A 26,186-nucleotide genomic window follows, 5' to 3' on the forward strand; every position below is an offset into this window, starting at 1 on the left:
TTATTATTAAAGAAATAATAGAGAATAAAATTGGTATTTATTTACATTGCAACTGTTATATAATTTCCACGTTGAACCATTTAATGTGTTCTTCTAAAGGAATTAATTAAAACTTACAACAGCTGATTAAATTAGGATAAATTTTTCATGGGATTTATACAATTATACCTGCTTAAGGTAAAATAACAGAATAATTTTTATCATTGTGAGTTTATAAAATTTATTTATTTGATAATAATTTAATGCAGATGTAGATTAGAATTTGAACCAAGTCTTGTAGACAGATCCAATAGCAAAAGGTTTACTACTGCTATTCACACACTGATATACTGAGTTATATGAGAGGATGAGTGATAATAAAAGGGGCATATTTTAATTGCAATAATCTATTCACATATATGTATAATCTATTCACATATATATATATTAAGAAAAAACTTACTGATCGATCAACGCACAGCTGAAACAGCTGGGTCTAGAAGCATAAAATTTTGAACACACATTCCTGATATTCCTTAAGGAGTTAAAAAGGGGATGAAATTTTGTACATGAAAAACCCATGTAAATGATTTTATAGACAAATATAGATCAACGTTTGCTATAATGCTATGTTACTAAAGTTTTTTTTAACTTCATGTGGTTTATAATATTTACAAACGAGAATTCTATTTATTCATCTCACAAGCAATAGTAAGGAAAACTTCTTTATAAATCGAAAATCTGAAACTATTTTATCGATGTACGAAAAATTTGAAACAATGGCATAAAGCTATATACAGAAAGTTCGAACCAGCGAATTCGAAAAGTTCGAAATTTCTAAACGAATTAGAGTATAAAAATTTTCTTATAAAATCAAATATCAATATAAGTCCTTTTGGTTTTGATTATATGTCATAATCACAATGGTAGATTAAAGTTTATAACATGCTAGCGAGCATATTGGAAAACCGATCTTACAATGGGTCATTAAGCGGTTCACCGAGATTTGTCAAGGCTGATTATAATGTTGGCTGCATATTATATTAAGTATTGTATGTAAATATATGTTATAAAGTTGAATTATTTATTTACAATATCTGTCTGTTAGGATACAGTTCATCTTATGCTGTTTCTATCCAAGGAGTGACAGCTAAATAGGTAGGTTTGCATTTACACACACACTACAGGATAAAATAAAACTAAGTTATTATAATATTTTTGTGAAGATTGTGTTACACCAATCTGCAACTATTTTGGTAACCCAATCAGACAATGTGAGCCAAACTCTGGCACATCGGGGCTACGATCCAAGTTGAGGTTCGTAGGAGATTGGTATATTTAAGAAACAAAATTCCAGGCAAAGATAAAAGGCAATTATTCCCACGAGCCCAGTTATTACAATTAAAAAAATGTTATTGAGAGTGCTATAAAATGGCGCCGTGATTTGTACAAACTTTTCTTCAAACAAACTGCAGGATTAAATAAGTCCGCCATTATTCAACTTCCCAGTATGATAAGGGACCATTCATTAATTACGTAAGTGTAATTTTAACGAATTTTGAATACCCCCCTCTCCCCATGTAAACATTGCTAAGATTTCTCGAATCCCCTTCTTCTTACATAAGATTCAACCGCGTTTTGCCGAATAAAAAAACGTGATTAGAAAAGGATCAGTTACATTAAATTTCACAATTTGACGTACATAAAAGATTTTTATTCTTTAGCACAGAGGCATTGTTGTTCGCAATGTACATCCATTATTTCTAATATTAAACTTCAACTCATAAAATCTTACGTTTCCTTACAAACTTTTCATAGTCGCTAAGAGTGAACCGTAAAAAACCTACACAAATAGAGGGACTGGCCCACCCGTCATTATTTATATCTACAAAATAAGTATATGAATATACAGTATTTTTGTTAGTATATAAATTTATTTAGTTGCTCTCTATGGTATATTCTGTATACCATAATACATTTAAATTAATTCCTTGAACTTTGTCCTCTTCAAAAGTAATTCTATTTAAACATAAACAAAACGGATATAAGTACACATTTATTGTAATTATTCTATTATTGTTATATAATATACATCTTACTTCACTAAAATTACAGTGAAACTTCAATCGAATTATCGAATCATGTATTATTTAACCGCCGTGATTTTTATAAATGAGATGACGTTAGAGTAGTGATAATCGTGACGCTACGTGAACCATCAAATCGGTTAGTCAAGTAAGTACTTAGGGAAGTGAGAAAATGTACAGACCTTTTAGAACACAGTTTTGAGAAAGGATATATTGTAGAATATATTGTTAAAATATTTTTGCTAGATTTCTATGCGTTATTTATCTTAGTTTTGGATGTAGTGCATTTGGTGAGAAAAACTTTATGACTTATTTATTTTATAGACTAGGATCAGTGGTAAGGAACACTAGAAGAAGAAGTGTATGAAGACATATGAGCAAGAAAGATCGGTAATGAATATTTAGAAATCGCGAGGACTGCACCGATTTTTGTTTTTTTATATTTTTTTCACGTATAGAAGACACTCCTGGAGTTCGGAACATTCCTCACGACTAACACTGTATTTTCATGCTGGCTAGCCTTTGTTGTGTAAAACGTGGTAAGAATTTAAAAAAGAAATGCCAAAAAGACTTTTGTATTTGATGTAAAGACCTCTAAACAATGCATGGCTGATGTACTAAAATACTGGAAACCCACAATGTGTGGAGGCCTTGTTATTATACTCTGAATATCATATATGTGGAAAATAAGGGCGTAGACGAAAATTGGAGCAATATGGTTTCTGGTAACACCCAAAATATAAATCTATAAAATTTTCTGTACAAGATACCATTGGCAATATGCGGTATACACATTTTGGAAAATTAAATACCTCACTTTACAGTTTTATGAGAGATTTTTTCATATAATTAAACGACACCTACTTTAAATGACTATTATTGGTAATTTAAATGATTATCACAAACAAATTTTAATTCCATATCTATATCTCCTAAATTAGGACTCAGATCGAAAATTGGTAAATAACTTTTTTCTTCGTATGAGCTTATTCGAGAAGTCAAACGTTCCGCAGTCAATTATACTCCTTGTATATAGTATTAAAGAAATAAGATGGGTGTATTTTATTGACGTCTGTATATTATTGCCAACATTTGTGAAAGTGCACTTACATATTAAAGAAAAATGAGATTAAATTTCATTTTCTTGTGATAAGTTAATTTCACAAACATGTCTATTTGATAAAAATGTTGAATTCTCACGAGGATTATTAATGTTATGAATATTAAAATACATACAATTTGGATATCGTACGTTTGAGTGAACAAATATGCTACACAGAGATTTTACTTTACATGAAATTACATATTTACATAAATAAATATATACCTATATATTTATTTATAAGCAGAAAAATTTAATTGCAATTAAACCAATGAAATTCTCCATATATATTAATATAATATTTAAAATAGTTTGATTTTTTAAAAAAAAAAAAAATATGTTTACATCTAGAAAGGAAAACAAAGTCGAGTAATTCCATTTTTTGTGACATAATATATTTTCTGGTACAATGGTTTTCTGGCACAGGCAAAGTAGAATTTGGATTAAGGCTAAGTAAAGTCAAATTGAAATTTATTAAAATTCCACACTTTCATCAAACAATGGTTAAATGGTTAATGGTTAAATTTTTAAAATTTTGCGTGCGAAATACCCACTTTGAATTTGCATTAAAAAGAAAAGTAAACGCCCACTACATTAAGTTTTGATGTCATCTGACAGAATTACATGTATAAAATGATCCAAAAAAATGTTTATTAATGATTTGTTTTTAGTTTGCTGAGATATTTTTTGAAAGCAAAAACTTCAGCTGATAAGTTTCACTTAGTAACATAAAATAACAAATTAATTCATGGGATAGAGATTACCTTCTATTGCTTGATTAAAAACATCCTTAAAAATAAATGTATCATATTAAGTACTCCATTGAAAAATTAACTAGCGGGTGTGGTAGGCGTGGTTACAAATTTTCAGAGTCGATTTTTCTGCATTTTGTTGGTTTACTCTGTGAGTACCTCTGTTTTTCGGAAATTTTTCAAAAAGTTTCACTTGTGGTTCGATATTAACATACCATTCTTAACTCTTTTTCTGCTCTTTTTTGAGCTTTGAAATGGCTATATATATATATATATAAAATTTGACTTTTTTATTTTCCGGCATCGAGTAGCTTAGTTTATTGACCTGTCAAAAATCCATCCAAAATCAAGAATTTAATTTTGAACAAAAGACTACCAAATAATAAATCTTTTTCTTAAATGCAACGTTTAGGAGATATAATCAAAAAGGTGTTTGAACCTTTTTTTTCAAGATGGCTAAATGGATGGGCCGTGAACACTAGCAACTCAATTTTAAACTTAACCAAGATACCTATACATAATGTAACTTCCATAATTACGAGGTTAAGAGTTATTTTTCAATGGACTATAGGTTTATCATAATATGTAATATGAATGATGTAATATAAATATATATATATATATATATATATATATATATATATATATATATATATATTTATAAAAAATTATTTTTATCAAAAATACAGTCATAATAACTAAATAAAAAATTACAAGCAATTTTTTCAATGTAAGTACAAAATCTATCTATTCGCTTTTGCGTATAAAAAATAATTTTAAGAATTAATGAGTTTTCATATAAGCACTGAAAATTATTATCAGAGTACAAACTTTATCCCTATATATATTATAAATGTGAAAGTAAGAATGTTTACTTGTTTGTTTGTTACGCTTTCACGCTAAAACTAGCGAATGGTTTTTAATGAAACTGTACAGTAATGTAGCTGATACATCAGAATAACACATGAGCTATAATTTATAGAGATATATTTACAGATGGAGCAGATGTATGATCATCATTTTGAACCATAAATTAAAGAATTCTAAAACAATCCCTTCCAAGTGTTATGGAAGGGAGATAAGTGAGATCAATAGAGGTGGGGGCTATAAAGCGGTGATTTTTACTTCTAAGCCCAGTGAATCGGGCGGGTATATAGCTAGTACCTACGTATTTATAAATATAAAATAAAATAAATAAAAATATATATAATATAATAAAAATATAATATAATGTAATAAAAATAGAAATAATTTGTATTAAGAGAACGTTTTCGATTATATCCACGAACGGAGTTGTTTGTTCGTATATCATGTTTGGTATATATCAAAAACGTTGTTCTAAATTGTTTATCCCGCCAACATTGCGGCCCGCCATTATAAAAATACGCTCAGTAAATAATTTTCCCAATTTTTTTAATTTTATGAAAATATTACTTTTATTTTTGGTTGTTTAATTTCCAATTAAGGCGTCGGATCTATCATACCAAAACCATTGAGATTAATTACGAATAATTCATTGTATATTGGAGGATAAGACGCCACAGTGGAATTTCACAACACTCTTTAAAACTTGTTAGGTTTTACTTATGTTTACATAAGAGGTTCGTGAAAAGACGATATTGTGCTTATCCGGATTATTTTTATCGAGTCTATAACAGAGATAAAATGAAGATTTTTTCGCGTTTATGAATGGTAAATTTAAGTGCAACTTTGCGCTACACTTTCAAAAGACAATACGAGACAATCATAACGAAGCCTAGAAGTTTATTTCAGACATTTTTGGGGTTTATAACTATTGTCTCGGCTACCCCCTACCCATCAACACATCTAACCAGAATAATAGTAGACAATAATTAATAATGAGAAAAAAACAGGAGTGGAAATAGAAATACATATTGTAAAATTAATTCCCAATGCCTCTCCCTAATTACACGTACAAATGAAATTTTATCACCTAAATCAATAAAAATAAGTAGTTGAAAATAGGGTTATAATGTAAAATACTATTAAAAAAAAATAGTGTATATAAACCTATTATTTTAATATTTTATATGAAAAAAACAAGTGTTTTCGACATCAGCCATTTTTTCAAATACAATCTTCAGATGATTTCTAGATATATTTATCTACAAAAATAAAAAATGGTACAGAATGTTTCAGAATAAAAAAATCTGTTTGGCATTTTTTTTCCAGTTGTGGAAGTCTCACAGACTCGTCATTAATACTTTTTCCGATGAATCTCGAAATGTATCAACTAGAAACTTTTTTCCCTTCTAGCTTCTTTTTTTTATTAATTATGTTACCAAACTGCGGATTTTGGCGAGGATGTCCCTTCAGTGATAAGTGAGTGAGATAATTGTAATTTATCGATCTAGCAGACTTGGCGCTTTATTTTGTGTAGCCATTTGGTAATGTAAAAGGCAATATATTTTTGGTGTTTTCTTTCATAGTTAACTTAATAATATAACATAAATTAAAAACTGCGTTATCTCATAGTAAACTGCTGATTTATATATTCTACAGACACTATCGAATAACTTAAATTATAAATAATTAATTATAGAATCCAAAAATGAAATTAAATACGAATGAATCTGTTAGAATTGGGGCCGCGCTGGGTGTTGCAAAAAAGGACGCCACAAATGAGAAGGTTAAACGAGAAGGAAATAAATTGAATTAAGTTATTTATTACCTAGAAACGACCCGATAATAAGCATACGAATATGTTGAGAATATTTTCGACACATACGAAGTTCCATCAAACGAGTAAATCGTATACTTTGACTTCCCTTATCGGTGAAGAAGGTGCTACATTAATAAATTTAATTTTGAATCGCATTAGTTTTACAGGAACAAAAACCAACTATTTTCTATTAACTTTGAAAATAATGCAATTTTTTATTAAAATAAACGACATTTTCAATCCCGAATAACTCAAAAAATTTGAACTTTTACATGTTTTGATTTACGCAACTGGAATAAACTAGACTGGAGTAAATTATAAATAAATTGTTCTGAATGACGGCTTATTGAGAGTATCAAGGACATGTGATATTTATGTCATACTTATGTCAATATTATGTTAGTAAATAATTGTTTCTATTACAATATTCATTTTTATGTCGGAAAAATACACTATAATAAATATTGTCAATATGCAACTCAAATGTATTTGAAGTATTAAAAAGTACACTAGGAGCCATCATAAACATTCCTTAATTGTCCATGGCTGCAAAACCTAAATTTTTTGTTTTGCCAGAAATTTTTATAAACAAATAGGAAAATAAAGATTGTTTGGGTGAGAAAACCGATTTTAGACTTTTTAGCTCATTCAATGTCTCTTGTGATTTTTTAAGAGACCTTTTCAAAAATGTTAATTAAATAATGGAATTTTTGAGATTGCCAAAATTCTTAAATAATCTTTGAACACCCCATGACAAAAACCATCCCATGACAGATTGTTGAATATTTCATTCTAGAACCATAATTTTTAATTGTTAAAAATATGTTATTGTAATAGAATTTCTGTTAATTGCAATAGCATTTCAGAAATTTTCGACTTTTTCTAGTTACAAGTATGTAACTCTAAAGGGGTGTAACCTAAGGGTGTAAGGATGTAACCTAAAAGTTTTTAAAATTATCAATTCTTTTTGATTATAAAGTTTGTTTTTAACAATTTAGCACCACTTTAGAGCTAAACACCTTCGAAAATTGAATTCAGCGCATAAAAATACCTAACAAGTTGGATAAAGTCACGGGCTTTCACGGCTACGGAAAGTGTCTGAGCTTCTAGACTAATAGAATATGTGTAGAATACAACAGCAATTAGAGGAAATAGGGGAATTGAAGAGCTAATTATTTGATGGTAATTTGTTACGCCAATTACCAGTAGTAATTCAATGTTTGTTTACAGTAAAACATAATTTGCATCGTGGGAACAGGCAGCTTCATCGCATCATGTTTTAGTTTTTTTAGCAACGAATGTACTTATCATTTCAGGATGTATGAGCGCCAGAGTAATTTTTAATGAAAAGCTTGATTTACAAAAAAATATGCACTAGGTCTAAATCAACTCAGAAAATTTTATAGGTGGTTGACCGATTATTTAAATAAATAAATAACTTCAAAAGAAGGCATATTTGACATTAGTCTTATGGTTAAACGATAGATGGATGGTATGTTGTCATAGATTTCTCCAAAGCTAGTCGAAGGAAAAAAAAAATTTAGATTAAGGTAAAACCTTAATAAATTATTGAAAACAAAAAAAAAACCCTTGTGCCCGACTAATTAAGAATGTATGAGCATACGGTAGTGGGGACACAAATTTAAAATATATACATTTTGAAATTTGATGGTGAATTAAGTTTTAACTTGACAATATTAGACGAAAAGGAAAGGAAAGAAAAATAAATTTCCATTGAAACAATTATGAATTTGATTTGAAAACGTAATAAATAAATAACAGGCATCTTTTCTTCAAAACAATAATTATTTTACAAACAAAGCCTTATTAATGTAGGTATTAAAAAAAACTCACCTTCTTTTTGACTTTTATCCTTGTCAAATGGTTGTTCTACGGTTAAATCTTTTGAAATAACATTTTCAATAAACTTAGATTTATTTTCATGACTGTGTGATGAAATTTGTTGTAAAGAAGACGTTGAACTAGTTTCTTTATTATTCTTATCCTTCCTAATCTTATCTTTATCTTTTTCGTTTAAATTCGTGCTGGTACAAAATCGCCGATTACATTTTGACCACCGTCGTAATTGTATTATATTCTGTAACAAATGAGAAAACAAATAAAAAATCATATATCACAAAATAATAGTTTTAAAATAAAAATTATTTCAGACCATTTTTATACAGTACGATGTTTAACAAAAATTTGTGGTTCAGAATATTCTCAAATGATCATTTTCTCAAATAAAAGTTTCAAAAATCAAGGTGTAATACGGAAAATTTTGAGCTTTTGGTAGATATCGGTAGTGGAAATTCCAGGAGAGCGAAAAGTTTTTCGATAACTGGACGTTTCCAATTATCGAGTGTTCAGATTATCGAGGCTCTTTGTATTAGGCCTGACAAAAAAAGGTTAAAGGTTAATAAAATTATTTATTCAAACAAACCTCGAAACAAATTTGTTTGTAGTTGTTGTCACGTTTTTTAAAAAAATTCGTAGCGCAGGAGCTGCATTACCTAAGCGACTTCACTCAGAGATTGATTTTCTTAAAATCGAATATTGCATTTTTAATTTTTAACTTAAAACTGATCAAAAAATAGAAGAACATTTTTTATTTTGAAAAAATTCAAATTTTGTACTTTGTGCGACCCTCCACCCCGTATTTATCTGTTGATATTTGTCATAAGGGAAGTTGACTTTTCAAATACCAAAACCCTTCTTGATACCACATTTTATGCAAATCGGACTTAAATTTCGGCCGCCAGAGAAGGTCAGACTCATAAAAATATAGAGATACAATTATTACACTTATAAATACAATTATTACATAGCTCCATTTCCTTCGGGAATTCGCCAATGATTTGGATTGCCTGTTCGTTTATCTACTTGCTTGAAACGTCGGAAATTTTAGAGCATACCTCATTAAAATTATTGAAATACCATTAAATATACTTATTTACTGCAATATTATAGTAAATACATTTACAAATTCACTTCGATAAAAATCTCTTATAGAGCATACTCGATCAATTTTTTTTCATTTTTGGTTTCCAAATGTCAACCAATGTTTTGTTCATTCATTTGTACAGCAAAATGCAAAACTTTTCCCAAAATGCAAATCAAAAGAACTGTACATATTACGAGACTCACATAATTTCAGAACTTGTGGACAAAGAAATAGACCATGCCAGACTTTAACTAATACACAATTTTAATTGCCTTTCTCCCTTTTTCGGTTTAATTTTAATGGGATACTATCATTTTCATAGTCAGAATTTTCAAAATTATTGATTTTCTCAAATCAATCTATATATTTTTAAGTATTATTTACCGCTTCTAGAATAAATTGATTTGGCAACCCTGTCAGTGAATATTTCCCGAGAGGTGGATTGGACATCAAAAAACCAGTCTCTCATTTTATTAAGAACAAATTACATTGTATGTAAGAAAAATAATTTTTTATATACTGTTATTATAATTTCAAAAACTCTTTAAGAATTTAAAATAAGCTACGAATTCTTATCGAATAATATTATAATAACCTGTATAAAACCAACAAAAATACCTTACAATTTTATTATACAAAAACGTAATATACCTGATATTATAATAAAATATGAAAAGCTAACACACTCCGTTATAGCACATTATACATTCTTCGCTATCATTCCGGCATCAACGAACACATCACCATAAAACGCGTACATGTTCAACTGATTTCCATCATGATCTTGAACAAAGAAGGTGTATAATTGTATCGTTCGATTTATATTACATTGAGTAACAAGTTCTTCGTTTTATTGACGTGAATATTTTAAAGAAATAAACCGGTTTAAGGGTGTACGAGCGCCAGGGAAATTTTAGATAAAAAGCTTGATTTTTTTTAAATTTGAAGTTGGGCTAAATCTAAATGATTTCTGAAAATTTTAGGGTGTCTAGCTAAGTTGGCTACATATGGAAAACTTTTTTATAATAAGGTTTACGAAATGAAGTTATTCTTTATAAAAAGCTCTGCTTTCAAAAATATTAACATTTAGCTACTCACTTTTGAAATCATTTTGAACAGAAAATAAGGGAAACGGTTCAAGAAATCACTCCCGAGTTATGTAGGAGTGTATTTAAACAATTTTGTAAAAGAACAATTAAGATCAATGTTGGATATGCCTATTTTTGAAGTCATTTATTTATTTAAAATAATCGATCACCCCCCCCCCCCTTAAAATTTTCAGAATTAATTTAGATTTAGTCTAATTTCATATGAAAAAAAATCAAGCTTGTTATCCAAAATTGCCCTGATGGTGAACTATGTTATAGCTGGACAATATAAGGCGAAAAGTAAGAATAAAATTTTTCGATATCTTGAGTAATTTTCAAAATATTGAAAATTGAAAGTTTTGTTTAATTATTTACTTTTTCATTTTTTGAAAACCAAGGCAGACATGGAAAAATTTTATTTTCATTTTTCGTCTACATTCATCAAGTTAGAACTAAATTCATCATCAAACTTGAAAATTCAATCACAATTTTCAATATTTTTAAGCGTTGCAAACTTGGGACTTAACTTAGTACTAGATATATTTCATACACACATATCAAAATTTAGACAGATATATTAAAGTGAACATTGACAACTGAATTAATTTTAAATAATGATTTAATAGATTTATCAATACCAATTTTGAATGGAATATAACGAGCTTCAGTTCCGGTTTATAAAGGGTTTTCCATTAAGAGTAATAGAACTTTAAACAAAACTAAATAACTTATTTATGAAATATAATAAATATTTTAAATTATTTAAGTATTTAATGACAGTTTTTGTATGCTCTAGAAGACATACAAGAAGAAATAAAATTTTTCGATTTCTCGACTGTATAGATTCGGTTTGATATAACCGTTGTTCGATATATAATTGCGCCTACTATTCAGAGCAGTCAATAAATCTTTACGACGATCGCGTCTTTACGATTCTTTGAGGACTCTTGTGTGTTCTATGATTATTTACTAAACCAGTTGATTTAAAATTTCTTGTTCAAAGATGAATGAGTCGACTCATGTTGATGATATACACAAGTGATGATAACTCAAACCAAAATTATTTAAGTTAGTTCTACTATTCTTGATGAAAAACTCTTTTTATCATGTAATGCATAATATAATATCTCAAATACACTCATCATGTCATACTGATTTAAACAATAGGTGTAACATATCTGTAATACTACTGTCAATATTCGCATAGGTAGTATTTATGTAAAATTTGTATGATTAAGTGGGTTACACCATTGGCTTGGTAATGCACAATATATTCTTGAACAATTGTTATTTAACAATAGCCACAATTTACTCTTAATGTTAACAATCCTATGATAATAGGTAATTCAATAGGGGATCGAACTAAATTTTTTGTATCACTTCAGATGAAGAATTTTCACTGGACATGACGAAAAGGGAAGTTGATTTAAAAAAATTTTTTCTATTGTGCAAGATATGAAAGTTTAAAATTACTAATTAAACAAACAAAGAAGACACCCACCAGTGACGTCATACGTGGGTATCGCCATAGAGATTACATATAAAACATTGTTTTGCTAAAAGGAGGTGGGAAAACTTTGAATGCAATCAAAGATTGCTTATAGCTTCTTCGTTTTTTAATCATTGTTAATTTCACTTTCAAATTTTGTCATGGTATTCAAAAGTCTAGTTTTAAATTTTTATGGGTAATATGGCCAATTCGACATCAAGATTATCCCCGCTTTTCATTTCGCGAATTTAAAAAGTTTTCTTCCGAATTTAATCGGATGAGTATGCATTTTATAGTAAGTATCACCTGATTTTCCCATCGCTTTCTCCACATTTGATAATCTTACTTTTTTTTGTTTTGAATTAAAAATTTTAATAAAAATTACTTTTTTGGGAACAAGCTTCTATTGAACTAAAAATTAGGAAATAATTTTACTTATGAGTCACTCCTACATGAATATTAGTAAAAGCTTGAGATATCCCTAATCATCCTTGATATTTTAAATTGAGCGCGTCCAGCTCTTACAAATAGTTGCATGAGTTTCTCATAAGACTAATTATTTACTTTTTTGTTCAGTAAAAGCTTGGCCCTAAAAAAGTATGTTTTGTTTAAATTTTTTTTCATAATCGCAGTTAGTTATTGAAAGTTTCAGCTATCGCTTTTTAGATTATAACGACTATAAGTTCAAATTACACTTTCTTGGCGGTCATTTGACCTAAAACTTTAAATAACACGACTTCAGAACATCTAACGTTAGTTAACGTAAACGTCATGTGATAGAGGAAACCCAGCCACCTTATTGAAATCTAATTACTAATAAAAACCCTTCCACTTCTTAATTATTTCTAAAAATATCATCACAATTCACGATCAAGTCATATTACTTCAAAATTCCAATCGGGGATGGGACTAAATTTTTTTATCTCTTCAAATAAACAATTCTCACTGGATGTGCTGAAAAGTGAAGTTGGTTTTTTAAAATCTTTACTAGTATGTAAGATATGAACATTTAAAATTCCTAATTAAACAAAGAGGAAGATATCCATTAGTGACGCCATATGTGGGTATGGCCATAGAAATTACCTATAAAACTTTGTTTTGTTAAAAGGAGATGGGCAACCTTTGAATACAATCTGTGATTGCTTATAACTTCTCCGTTTTTTAAATTTCATTTTTTGTCATGGTATCAAGCCTAGTTTTACATTTTTATGGGTAATATGGATAATTCGACATCAGATTATCCCCTATTGTTTGTTATATAGGTAAATAAGTGTATCAATATGGTACGGAATACATAAAACAGTACAGTACGGAATACTATAAATAGAAATTTGTTCAACAAAATATGTTAAATTTAATAACATTTACTTGTCTGTATATGTAACATATGAATAAACGAGCTAGATATATAATATGTAACAGAGTGACAGAATACTGAACAAATCTAATTTAACAACATTGAAACAATCAATTTTACTGAGATGAATATCAGTACCTACTGGACAATATTCTATAAGTTAAAAATTTGATTTCCAACAATAGGTTTCTGTTGTGTAGTTACACCTATAGTGTATTGGTATTCCTAAATATTATGTAACGAATATTGTTTGTAGGAAAACTATTTTGGACATCTAAAGAGTGAATAAATTGGATTTGTGCATTTTTAATTTGAAATAAAAACAAAACGGTATGAGATATCCTTCGACCACCGAGTTCGCTTGATTCGCTGATACATTCAGGTTGAGTTATTTTAATCTATACACCTAAATATTTCGTTTTGTAGTTAACCAATCAAAAAATAACTTAAACAAAAGTTGCAGAGTTTGATGGGGGACATCATGTTTTGACACCAGATTGGACCTAGAACACGTTCAATTAAAAAGTTGACTCTCATTGAAAAAACTAACAATTTATCTTTAAAGCATTTTTTCGAAAAACGCTTTCGGAGGAAATGCGACTTAAAAATATGTCAATATTGCAATATATCGAAAGACAATACGTTTAAAGTTTAACGATAGCTGTAAGTCATGGATACAGCGAATGTCCTGTATTGGCCTTGACAACTATACACGAAGACAATAAAGTATAAAACTTTTTCGATCCCTTGCACCATTAATGATAATTTTGAAGAAAAAAAATTTAGGAATATGTAATGAAGCCTCACATAAAATTACTACCTGATTACCTAGGTTCACGAAATTACATCTCAGTGGTGTTAGTAATTTCCCATATTTGATTAGCATATTTCTGCCGTTTGCTTTTTTTACATCCAGGAAATATATTTTAGTCTAGACAATCTCTGAAGTATGTTAATATTTATATGTTACTAGCGACCCGCTACGGCTTCGCACGGGTGCAATGCTGATACTAAATACACTACAGAAAAACTGTGAACGTTGTATATAAAAACATAGCGGCCCGCTCTGGCTTCGCACGGGTATAAAATATATAGCCTATGTGATTAAAATCGATCCAGTAGTTTTGATTTATTCATTACTGCCCGTGGCCCGCACGCGTTAAATTTGGAGTAAAACAATCCCCCTTTCCCTATACCATGAAGATTTCCTGCTATCTTTGGAATATCTAAATTCATACACTACATTTTTACTTATTTACTTTTTACATTTTTAAGTAGTAGCAGTACTTCTCCACTATTTAATGGATGTTACTATACATATAAACCTTCCTCTTGAATCACTCTATCTATTAAAAAAAACCGCATCAAAATCCGTTGCGTAGTTTCAAAGATTTAAGCATACAAAGGGACATAGGGACAGAGAAAGCGACTTTGTTTTATACTATGTAGTGATATTGATCTTGTTTCTAAGACATGCTAGTTTATTTACTATTCCTACAATCAAACCACATAAACAAAATACAAACAATATTGCAGATGTCGATTTGAATATGTCAGATACATACATATAGTTTATTAGAATTACCTAACAATTCATCGATTCTTACCCGTATCTCTTGATTAGCATATTCAAACGAAACTTACGTATGTAAAAGTACACTGTAGGAATAATAGAAATTCTATTAAATGCGATTTACATAAACTAATTTTATATCTGTACTTAATACAATAATAATTGAAACAACCAATTAAGGTTAATGGACTTAATACATGAATTTTCTATAACATATCTTCAAAGAAACTTACTACAGTCATATAATCTACATTTAAACAAGTGAATATTACAATTGACTGAGCTAATCGTTTAATTATTTATTTTTTAATTACACATCTATATAATCTATATAATAAGTACCTATGCAGTTTTATATTGATTTATTTTGATCTAAAATTGTGGCGAATGTAACAAATCTATGCAAAAATTGATTGTAACTAAAACTTTTTCAATCAATTCAGGATGCCATGAATTTTGAGAAAATGCAAACATCTTTTTATTTGAAAATTTGTCAAATTAATTTCTTAATTGCCGATTTGTATTTTTTGTCAAAATTTTATGTTTTATCATAGAAAAAAATTGAGTTATGAAACTTATTAGAAGTTAAAGAAAGCAGAGATAATTTAAAGTAAATACCATGAAGGTTATAAAGAAGGAAAACGATGGCTACGTGTTAAAGCATAAGCGCGTCTGTCCCTGAAAATTTGTAGAATTTATAGTTCATTTTTCAGCCACCAGCCGCGCTGTCATCAAGAAGTAGTATCTGCGAAGTTAGCTGTTTATGAGTACAAGTAGATGAAGTTAGTTGCATAATGTACAAATTGATATATCATTTCAAATTAGCGCACAACAGCCCGCTTTTATTGATACTACTTAGCGGTCGCAGCGCCTCACTTATTTTATCCATATTTCGGGGACAATATTTTCTATAGCGATCGTTCTCCTTCTTATAACCTTCATGGTAAATACAATACAATTTTTATGTTATATCATAATAAATATCCTAACCAAACAAAACATAATGTATTCACATATTGGGTTGACTACGAAATCAGAAATATGTCTTTTTTAAACTAATACCTACTACAATTGTTTCATACAGTAAAAATTAAAAGTAGCTATAAAATTAAATTCTTTAAAAAATCAAACAAGTATTTGACTTCTAAAGTTAATACCTTAAATTTTCAGAAAAATGTCTTCTAAATAAAAAAAAAAGCGCTACATTGATAATGTACCAATTACGAAAGGAATATAGTTTCTACCGGGTCTCCCACGACACTTCTCGATTACAAAAATGTACGCTGATATAGAACGATGATACGTATCTAAGTACGGCTAAGAAATTTTTAAATAATACTTTTTCTTGAGATTCTTTAAATACATGATTGGTGTTGTTATTATATATTATAATTCTATTTGACTTTTCTATGGCCTAGATTAGCACTTTTAGCTGTTTTCAAAGTTTCAATAGACTATACATTATTTTTGGATCGTGATAAATGATGAAGAATTATTATTATTATTATTCGTAATGGTTTGTTATGAAAGCTCGATATTAACATAATATCAACATATCGAAATTAACAACTATTAACCAAAAAAAGTAAGTCAACACATTATTTATCACATAAATTACAAGATCATAAATAATAAATATAAGAAAATAATGAAAGAAATTATAATTTATTGATTGGATGTTGTTCTTTAATGTGTTTAAAATATGATATCTTCATTTATGCATTATTAATCAGACATGTGGTATTATTTGGAACAAATTATTCTACTTGCCATTAATTTTATAATATTATTTATTCACGTAACAACGAACGACATGACGGATTTATTCACTTCAAGTGTAGTCTAACAATTATAATATTGTAAACACAAACTTAATTACATTAAAATTCATAATTTATTTTCTCTTTTTTGCTAAGTTTTGAACATTCATTATATAACGTTTTTAGTTGAAATTGATTAATTAATTATGATTGAAACTGAAACGCTTTTTAAGCTCAGAAAGATAATTTCGAAAATAACGCCAATGAAGAGTAGCCCTTTTACGATTTAATTTCAAAAAGGCTCCCGGTCTATTTAAAACATAATCACACTTGAACATTTTGATTTGGATTATGTGTGCAAATTATCAAGTTAATCGAACAATTAGAAGTAAAAGTAGGTTAAATTTGATTACATAGTTACTTTTACACGTGACTACTGACTGGGAGGTTGCGGGCTCGAATCCACGAATACGAACGGATAAGAACGATATAACCTACTCCACCCACATCATGTAGTTTAATAAATAAATAAAGATAATAATGATGTGGGTGGCCTCTGTTATAGACGTGGTCTGAGAAACGGAGGTTAAACCCCATTATTATTATTCAAGATATATTATAAACACGTTGGGATACGATCATACGCCAGGATATCGAACAAGTAAAAATAATGTTTAATTACGAATTATGACTAAGTAAATTATGCCATACACATTACATTACACAAATGTAATAACTTTGGCTTGATTAAGACACGACGATTTGAAATCGGCTTGCTACTTTTAGCTTATAAGAACTGTATGTACTAGCATTATAATAGTTATGTAATGGGGAAGTATTGTACACTTTGACGTACTGAAATCGACCGACCTAATAAAGGGTTAAAATTCAATTTACAATCTCATTGTAAACAACTGATATAAATTATGCGATAGGTATACACTATTTGACAAGATAATATACACCCAAATTGAATTAGCAAGTTTACCTAACTTTTGGCACAAAAGGTACATTTGTCATCACCTAATAAACAACAATAGTCGACATCGACACAATATGATTACATTACAAGTAATAATAATAATAATACCATTTACTGACAATACTCCTATACATACACCTCCGAACTTGTAAATTCTAAACTCAAAGAAGATATGTAATAGGTATCAAATAGTAATAGGTATTAGTAAAGAGAACTGTTATATTATTAACATACAATTTTAGTTTCTTGATGCAATTAATTATAATGCATGTGTTTTTAATTAAAATAAATAAGATTACTTTCATCAAGTTAATTAATTTTATAACAAAATAAACAATGCTTAAAGCTACGATCTTGTGAATTTATCCACAAAGAGATTTTAAAATCAAGCACAGAAAAATTTTATATTCATTTATCTTATTTATATGATTGAATTTATGAGTATTATATTTATTCTTGTAAATCATTTATGATGATTTTGAATATATGATTGGCATGGCGTACATAGGCGTTATTTAATCCAACAACAACGCTTCTTCTTGTATAGAATTTTAAATAAACTCTTGGGAATTTGGGGGGGGGGGTTGTAAATAACCGCTACTTTATCCTATATAAATATTTTTGCTTTTTTTAACTTATTTATAAAAACAATACAAGCTTTAATATTCAACACTGGCTATATATTATGGCTAAATAGGGTATTCTATCATCCTCTAATCATAAACTAAGTACTACGTGTGTGTAAAGCATTAATCAATTAAAGAATAAATACATTTAATAAAAACTAATTAAAATAAATAATTATTTGTCAACTAAATTATTTGAATATTCAGACGCATACTTAAGCATCATTGAAAAGTTTGATTACAAAACTATTCTATTAAGTAACTTTAATAAAGAGAGGTCACCTATGTAGGGAATAAAGGTTGTATTGAGTATGAAAAAGTTGGCGAACAATGATCAAACCTTTTTTAACATCATTGTTAAAGATGAAGTATAGGTACTCCTAGGAAGTGAGGAATGAATGCACAATCTCCGGCCTTGCAAATCCGCTCCATCGCGTGATAAATAAGTTCCTAAGTCGATGTGGAGTATTTTCTCTCGTAGGACATATACATGACAGGATGGTCATTTTTGAAACAGAGGAAGAGGGTGAAATAAAATGAATAACAATTGAAAAAAGTTTCTTCTCCTTGCCAAATAAGTTCCCTAACGACAGCACAAATGTTACGGAATGCCAGCATGCATACCCCCTGCCCTTTCCGATTAATATCAATCAAACTATGTTACTATTTTTCAGGCGTTTAGGAGGAGGGAGAGGGGGAAAATGTCTTCCAGCAATATGTAACGTTTGTGCGATCATTAAGAAGCTTATTTGGTGAGCGGGTAGAACTTTTTCGCAATTTTTACTAAATTTATTTCCCTATAAGTATATGCCCTGTGGGAGAAAATACTCCACATCGACTCCGGAGCTTATTTACCACGCGGTAGAAAAATAGGGTCCATTTTATACGTGCTATATTCTACAATATTATGTTAAAATTCGTAGAAAACTCAATCCTATCCACTAACCATCATTTGTAGACTCAAAAACAACTAGCTATACGTTTGTTGTTTCAATGCTTGTGGCCAACTAAGATATCTATTTTTAAAATACTACACAATTCGATATATCTTTAAATAAATAAATGATTTATAATCGTTCAAGAATCGTAAAAAATAGTTGAAGGTTAAACTATTATTAAAGTAATACGATAAAATTTTAGGTAATTAATTATTTAAATTGGTGCGCCACATGCTGAACATTGATTAAAATTGAAAAATAGTTTTCTTGTTATTATTCAAATAAATGTAGTCGCTTGATAATTCATAAAGTAAGTACATCGAAAAACTGGCATTGAATAAGATAGCTTAATTATCTATCTCGTATGAGTAATGTAACGAACCTCATTAATTAATTTTATCTTTAGACAATATTAATAAATTCAATTTAAAGTAGTGATGAGCAAAATTAGTCTCGGTCTTGCAGGCTTGATCTTGGTCTTGCAAATTTTTCAAGGCCAAGACGAAGATCAATACCAAGGCCAAACAAACAAGAATCAAAACCAAGACGCAACTCGGCAAGACCGAGACGACTATTTTCGCAAGACTCTTACACAGAGTTTCTACACAAATCCCCTCTTGAACTCCCCTATTATTACATTTCAATGCATTTAAACGTTTTCTATATTTTTTTTTTTTTATTTTTCCAATAATTTTTTTTTTCAAAAAATTTATTGGTTATGATACAAAAATCATTAATAGCTTGCGTATATAAACTGTAATTGTAAATACCATCAAAAATGTAATTGTAAATATAATTTGTAATTAAATAAATAAAGATTCACAAATAATGATGTGGGTGGCCTCTGTTATAGGCGTATATGTCAGAGAAACGGAGGTTAAACCCCGTTATTATTATAAACTCTTAAACGTTACACAATACTGGCAGACATTTCCCCTCACTTCATCTACCCTCAAGCACTCAAAGGAGTAAAACTACGGTTCGTTTCCTATGTCCTACGTCTTATGAGAAAAAATGCACGCGGCAGAAAGTTACATGGATTTTTTGACGCGCCATATCCTAGACATTTTTGTAAGCGATTACTTCTAGACACTAGGATACCATTATACTTAAGTTTAAATCGAGGCATGTATATTAAAATACGAAACTAAGTTCTAGGTAATACTCATGAAAAATGCTATTCAAAAGAATGCTATTAGGATGCGGATAGGATGTTTAATATGTCTTAGATATTTCTGAATAAAATTCAATACAAAAATCGTATATTTAAAAAAATTCAGTTTATTTAAAAAATAAGACATTTCTACAAGTTTGCTGTTTTTGGAAAGAATCCAATAATGATATATCAGTAGAAACATATTTAAACATGTCACCGACATTTCAAAATACAGTGCAACCTCGATATAACGAATCTGAAGGGAACCAGTAAATATTCGTTATATCAAGTAATTCGTTAAACTGAGGTTTGTTATATTGAGGTTAAGTTGGTCTAAAATTCGTTATAAAGAGGAAAAAAGTGTCGGAACCTCTCGCGACATGAATTACATACTATGGAGTATACTAACTGTCATATATTGGTGGGACTTTATACGTTATATAAAGGTTTTGAATTGACGAATTTCGTTATTTAGAGGTATTTAAATTTTTTATGTAGTTGAAAATTCGTTATAAAGAGGCTGTTCGCAAAAAATATTCGTAATGTAGAGGTATATTTTATATTGACTCTTATGGACAATTCAAGGGGATTGCGAAAAATTTGTTAAATCGAGGAATTCGTTATATTGAGGTTCGTTATATTAAGGTTGCACTGTATTCGTTACCTACGATTCGGATTATTAAAGTCAACGTTTTTAGGGTTCTGTAAATACATTTTAACAGTTTTTGTAGTCGTAAGAGTCGAATTAGGGTCCACCTTCACACATCTGTGTAGCGAATTATGAAATGTAAAATATTAAGAAATACCCCTGTAATGGGTTGCCTAAAAAATGTGGATAAGACTAATTTTTAGTAAAAATACTAGAGCAAAATTTTTTTGGAATTTTTCACTGACTTGCATTTCTAACAAATTTTGATTAACTCGAAAGTAAACGCAGCAGATGAATTGTCTGCCTATTTTCGTTTACTTTTATAGCATACCCAAATAAATACAACTTTATGGCAAATACGGTGGTATATGACCATGAAATACCGGTAAAAAAAAACCACACGAACTAGATCATTCATTGATCTAGTCTCCAAAGATCGTTTGTTTCAGAAAATCAAAAGAAAGATACAATTTTATTGTACTAAAAAGTAGAAAATAAATTTTTCTATGAGCCACTCATACACGACTATTAGAAAAAGGTGGAGGCACTTAATTTAAAATATTAAGCATGATTTGCCGCTTTAGTACAATGTTAAAATATTGTCTCTTAAAAAGTATTTTTTTATTTAAAACTAAAAAACGTATGTACATCAATGGTGGAAGCGATAAAAAAATCAAGTCATGCTTACCATAAATTTAATCGTAAACTCGGAAAATCTGAAGTGGGTCAAAGTTGACTTGTCAGATTTGATTACAGGTGCTACAAGTAAAACTGAATTGTAAAAATAATAAAACTGAATTGAACTTACTCAAAATAAAAATATTTTAATACCGATCTGAAAATCTTATTTAGCACACATGATTCGATACACACTTAACGAACTTTTCAAAATAACTTTAATTGCGTCAATAATCATTTAATCTTGAAATTTTTTTGTAATAAATACGCGTGTATAGATGTTTATAAAATTTCGACAAAAAAATGTCGACACAAAAAATTCTAACTTACAGGAAAAAATTAACATTTCGAACTGTATAAAAAAAGCTAAAAATAAGTGTAATCAAAATGTCATTTTTAATTAGACAAATAAAATTATATACATCAGATTAAATACACAACAAATGAAAGTAAAGAGGAATTAAAAACACGCCAAGAAGGAAAGGCAACTAACCAGAATGGAGAAAGGTTGCCTATTTACCATGTTAGACAAACAACACAAAACGTTGGTATGTTAGGTATCATTAAAATAACTTATTTCGTGATAAGGAAATAAAGGAATACATTTTATACTACACACAATAACAGTAGGAAAATCGTACCCTCAATTTTCATCAAACAAAGCACATTTTCTCATACAATTATTATTTGTTATGAAAATTTATTATGAAATATGAGATAATCCTAAAAATTAACCAATTTTTTCATTTACAGGATTTTGAAAAGGGATGAAATTACGTTTAACCTTTTTCCAGATTTTGGAAAGTTTTCATTATTTATTTTATACAATGGGATCCACATTGCATTCTCAATTCGGATTAATCCGTTTATCAAAATAATACAAATATTTATAAATAATTTCAACATAACTAATTCCAATAGTTTTGAAGCATTTCAACGAACTTTTGACATGTTTTCAAAGAGTTTAAACTGTACAAATTTCATAAATAAAATACCATTTTTGTCGATATTTGTGCGTTTCTATACGTGTGTGTGTATGTTTCAAATTGCTTCGAGACGCAACGAGTTAAGAATCATCTATAAAATTATTAGGTTCAATTGAAAGTACATTAACCTTCATCTCTGGAAGGAAGAAAATCGAATTTTTGGCACACCCATCATAAGTTTCGTGTTCAAATCAAAGACGAAATTTTTTTTTTTGTTCGATTATTTTTGAGATAGGTACTCAAACCCTAATACTTAGTTATCTTTAAAATGTCAATGCTCTTGATGTTATGGCTTCCGAGAAATTTTGTCTATTTAGTTCCTCTATCATTAATTTAAGAGGCTAATTGCTGAAATAGTGAATGCTGTTTTAAGGTTATCATCCGTTGAAAACTCGTCATAGAAATTTTCATGTTTTCTAACTAAACTTTGCATTAAAATAAAAATACAATTACCATTTGTACATGCAACAGAGGAAGAAAATACAAAATATTTATTTCCATCATAAAATTTTTGATAATAACTCACATATTTCTATTTCACTGAAACAAAACAAGTTCAATACACAGGTACTGCAATACCTGCAATGCCAGGTATTAATACAGTATTGGAAAAAGCATGCCCCTCTTAGTTGAATGCCGTAATAGGGCCAAAATTCTGTCAGAATTGGCTGTCGTATGTTAAAATTTATTAAAATTTTATCAAAATTTATTAAAATTTTATCAAAATTTTTTTAACATCTGTACCTAATAAAAATGGGTGTTCCATTTAAGATTTAAAAGTTGACCCCTAGCTCAGAACAGGACACTAACGGGGAGGTTCGATTTCTTTTTTCAAAATAAAATGCCTTCTTCGAATTCATCGATTTTATATACCTATCAGGCCTGACTTCTCCGCCATACGATTCGCCAAGTCGCGCCTTAAGTTAGTCATAGCGTTACTCGTCAAAGTATAATCAATTAAAAGGGATTCACCTCGCAAAACACTTGCGCTTCTTTTCAAAATTTTACCTCAATTTCAAAAGGATAAAAACCATTATGAAAACAAAAATGAGATGAAAATTATTTATTTTTAATGTACAATAAAGAACAATATTTTTTATACACGTTACAAAATTACAACCGTCTCATTATAAAGTGATATTTTCCCGCTTAATAACAATAGATCTTATTTGACATAATCGGAAACACCAACAAACAGACCGGAATGTTATTAAAAATCAAAATTTGTAACGGTTACTAAGCGTAATTTTCACACTACATGCCTCGCCAAGACTGATATGACGTTAATCATTACGCAGTCAGAGCATTCACTTTCTATTATCACTGCTAGTGGTTGATTAAGAGAATCCTGGTGGACCAGATGAGTGGCCAAAGAATTCCACTTGTAGGGTGACTAAAGGCTCAAGCTTTGAAGGATAAGCGAGGTAGTGTATGTGCAAAATGAAATACTACATAAAAAATAAAATATAAATTAAAGAATAATGAACCAATTCAAGGTTAAATTAAAGATAGATTCTACGACATTGAAATTAACAGACACAAAAAACTAACATATTGTGTGTTTAAATTTTTACTTCATCTTTTATTTATTAAATTTTTTTGTTGACTGACGTATATATACTTTTACTCCAACGATATTAAGTGTCACTGTATGAGGTTTTCGATATAAAGGAAAATTTGTATATAATTTCAACAATTTTTTTGAATACATGCCAAAATTTATTTAATAAGCATGATTGTTTTCATTTACATACAAAATTTTAAAAGAACTGAAAATATGTAACTTATAAATTTAAATAAAGAATTTCTTTAGTCTGAATGCCCATCAGCACATTATTGGTGGATACACCTTTAGAAATTAGTGTGTTAAATATTCTTAATCTAGCAACTTTTCTTCTATGTAAATTATCGTCGCAGAGTCTTATCTTTCGAGGTCGAAATTTTTTTATTGCACTAGTAAGTCCTAAATTGTTGATTTTAGGTTTGTTTTAGCAATTCTGATTATTTAATTTGTAATTCCAACATTTACAAATTCTCAGTCGCGCAATCTGTGAAGCTTATTCTTGAAAAGAAATTTTTCCGATTCCCCGAAAAACAACTGGCGTACAAGAATTCTGGTAGAGAAAAAAGTTGTTCGGCTAATTATAATTCAGTCATACAATAATTGTTGAGCGGTTTATTTATCAATTTGTTTATCGGCACCGGGACTATTTTTTTAAACGTTTTTATTCACATTAAAATTATGTTTGATATTTATTTTTAAACGGACTTTTACTGCAATGAATTTAAACTCTTATATAAAAATAGTGATGTTTCATTTGTTTATTCTCCAAATGGCGATTAATGTTATTTTTATAACCAACAAAACTTTTACTTTAAATTTTATTATCTTCTTAAACCTAAGACTTCAGAATGAATTTAAATGAAATGTCCTGAACATTGCTAATATTAAAAATATCTGTTTGACCCCGATCTCAGTAACATTTCAACGTATAATTATATATAAATATATTTTTCTGGCTTACATCCTGTGTACAAAATCTCTCGAAAATCATACGTTTAAACACCATAGGCATACTTTTTATAAAACAATTATCAAAAAATAATGCGTTCATGTGCTAGGCGCAACAATACTGTCAAAAAAAATTTCATTTCATCTAAAGCATTGAGATTTTGAGAGAAATTTTCACAAGAAATATTTCTACACAAAAGATTACCACTACTTTGTGCAGGATCAACCGTTTGTTGATAACCTTCTCGTTGTAGAATTAAGTTAATTAAATTCTTTGCATAATTCTTATAGTTAAGTACTTAAATAAATTGGAATAGAAAAATTGGAAATACATCTACAAGATTTTTTTCTAACGCAGCATCGAAATTATGTATCTTCTAAGTGGCACACAAATGAATATTTGATGATGAACTAAATAAGGAAATGAATATATTTTGGGAAAGTTATAAAATTTTTAAAATTTAAGTTCTAGAGCATACCCTTGTACTTTTTACTTTTAACGGCAACAACTCTATCTCTTTTGAGAAGCAATCTCTTTTTTATCCATTGTATTAGAAAATCGATAGTTATAAATGTCACAAAAAGTAATAAGCAATTTCTAGGAAAGCATGCTTTTAAAAAAAGTTTCAAACAAGAATTTTAAGGATTAATATAATTATTTCAAGAGCATATGAAAAAAAAACTATAAATCCTTTTGTACATTTCAGTGCATATTATTACGTTCAAACTTACTTACGTTTAAACTATTCCGCTAAAGAAAACTTTTCTTTTAACTTTTACCAAAATGGAGAGTAAAACATTGGGGGATTTTCTAGATGTCCTGTTACTTTTGTGGCCCGTTAACC

The 26,186-nt window shown here is 28.9% G+C and overlaps 1 protein-coding gene across 1 annotated transcript in view; it reads right to left on the bottom strand.

Annotated features, from left to right (window-relative positions):
• The window catches only part of LOC123290942 (calcium uniporter protein, mitochondrial), a 225,254-nt gene that overhangs the window by 164,968 nt on the left and 34,100 nt on the right, over positions 1 to 26,186 (bottom strand). The window contains exon 2 of the mRNA XM_044871327.1: positions 8,458 to 8,701. Within this exon, the coding sequence (XP_044727262.1) occupies positions 8,458 to 8,701 (244 nt within the window). The remainder of the gene's footprint in view (positions 1 to 8,457; positions 8,702 to 26,186) is intronic.

The sequence above is a fragment of the Chrysoperla carnea genome, chromosome 1 (genome assembly GCF_905475395.1).
Source record: "Chrysoperla carnea chromosome 1, inChrCarn1.1, whole genome shotgun sequence".
Classification (NCBI taxonomy): Eukaryota; Metazoa; Arthropoda; class Insecta; order Neuroptera; family Chrysopidae; genus Chrysoperla; species Chrysoperla carnea.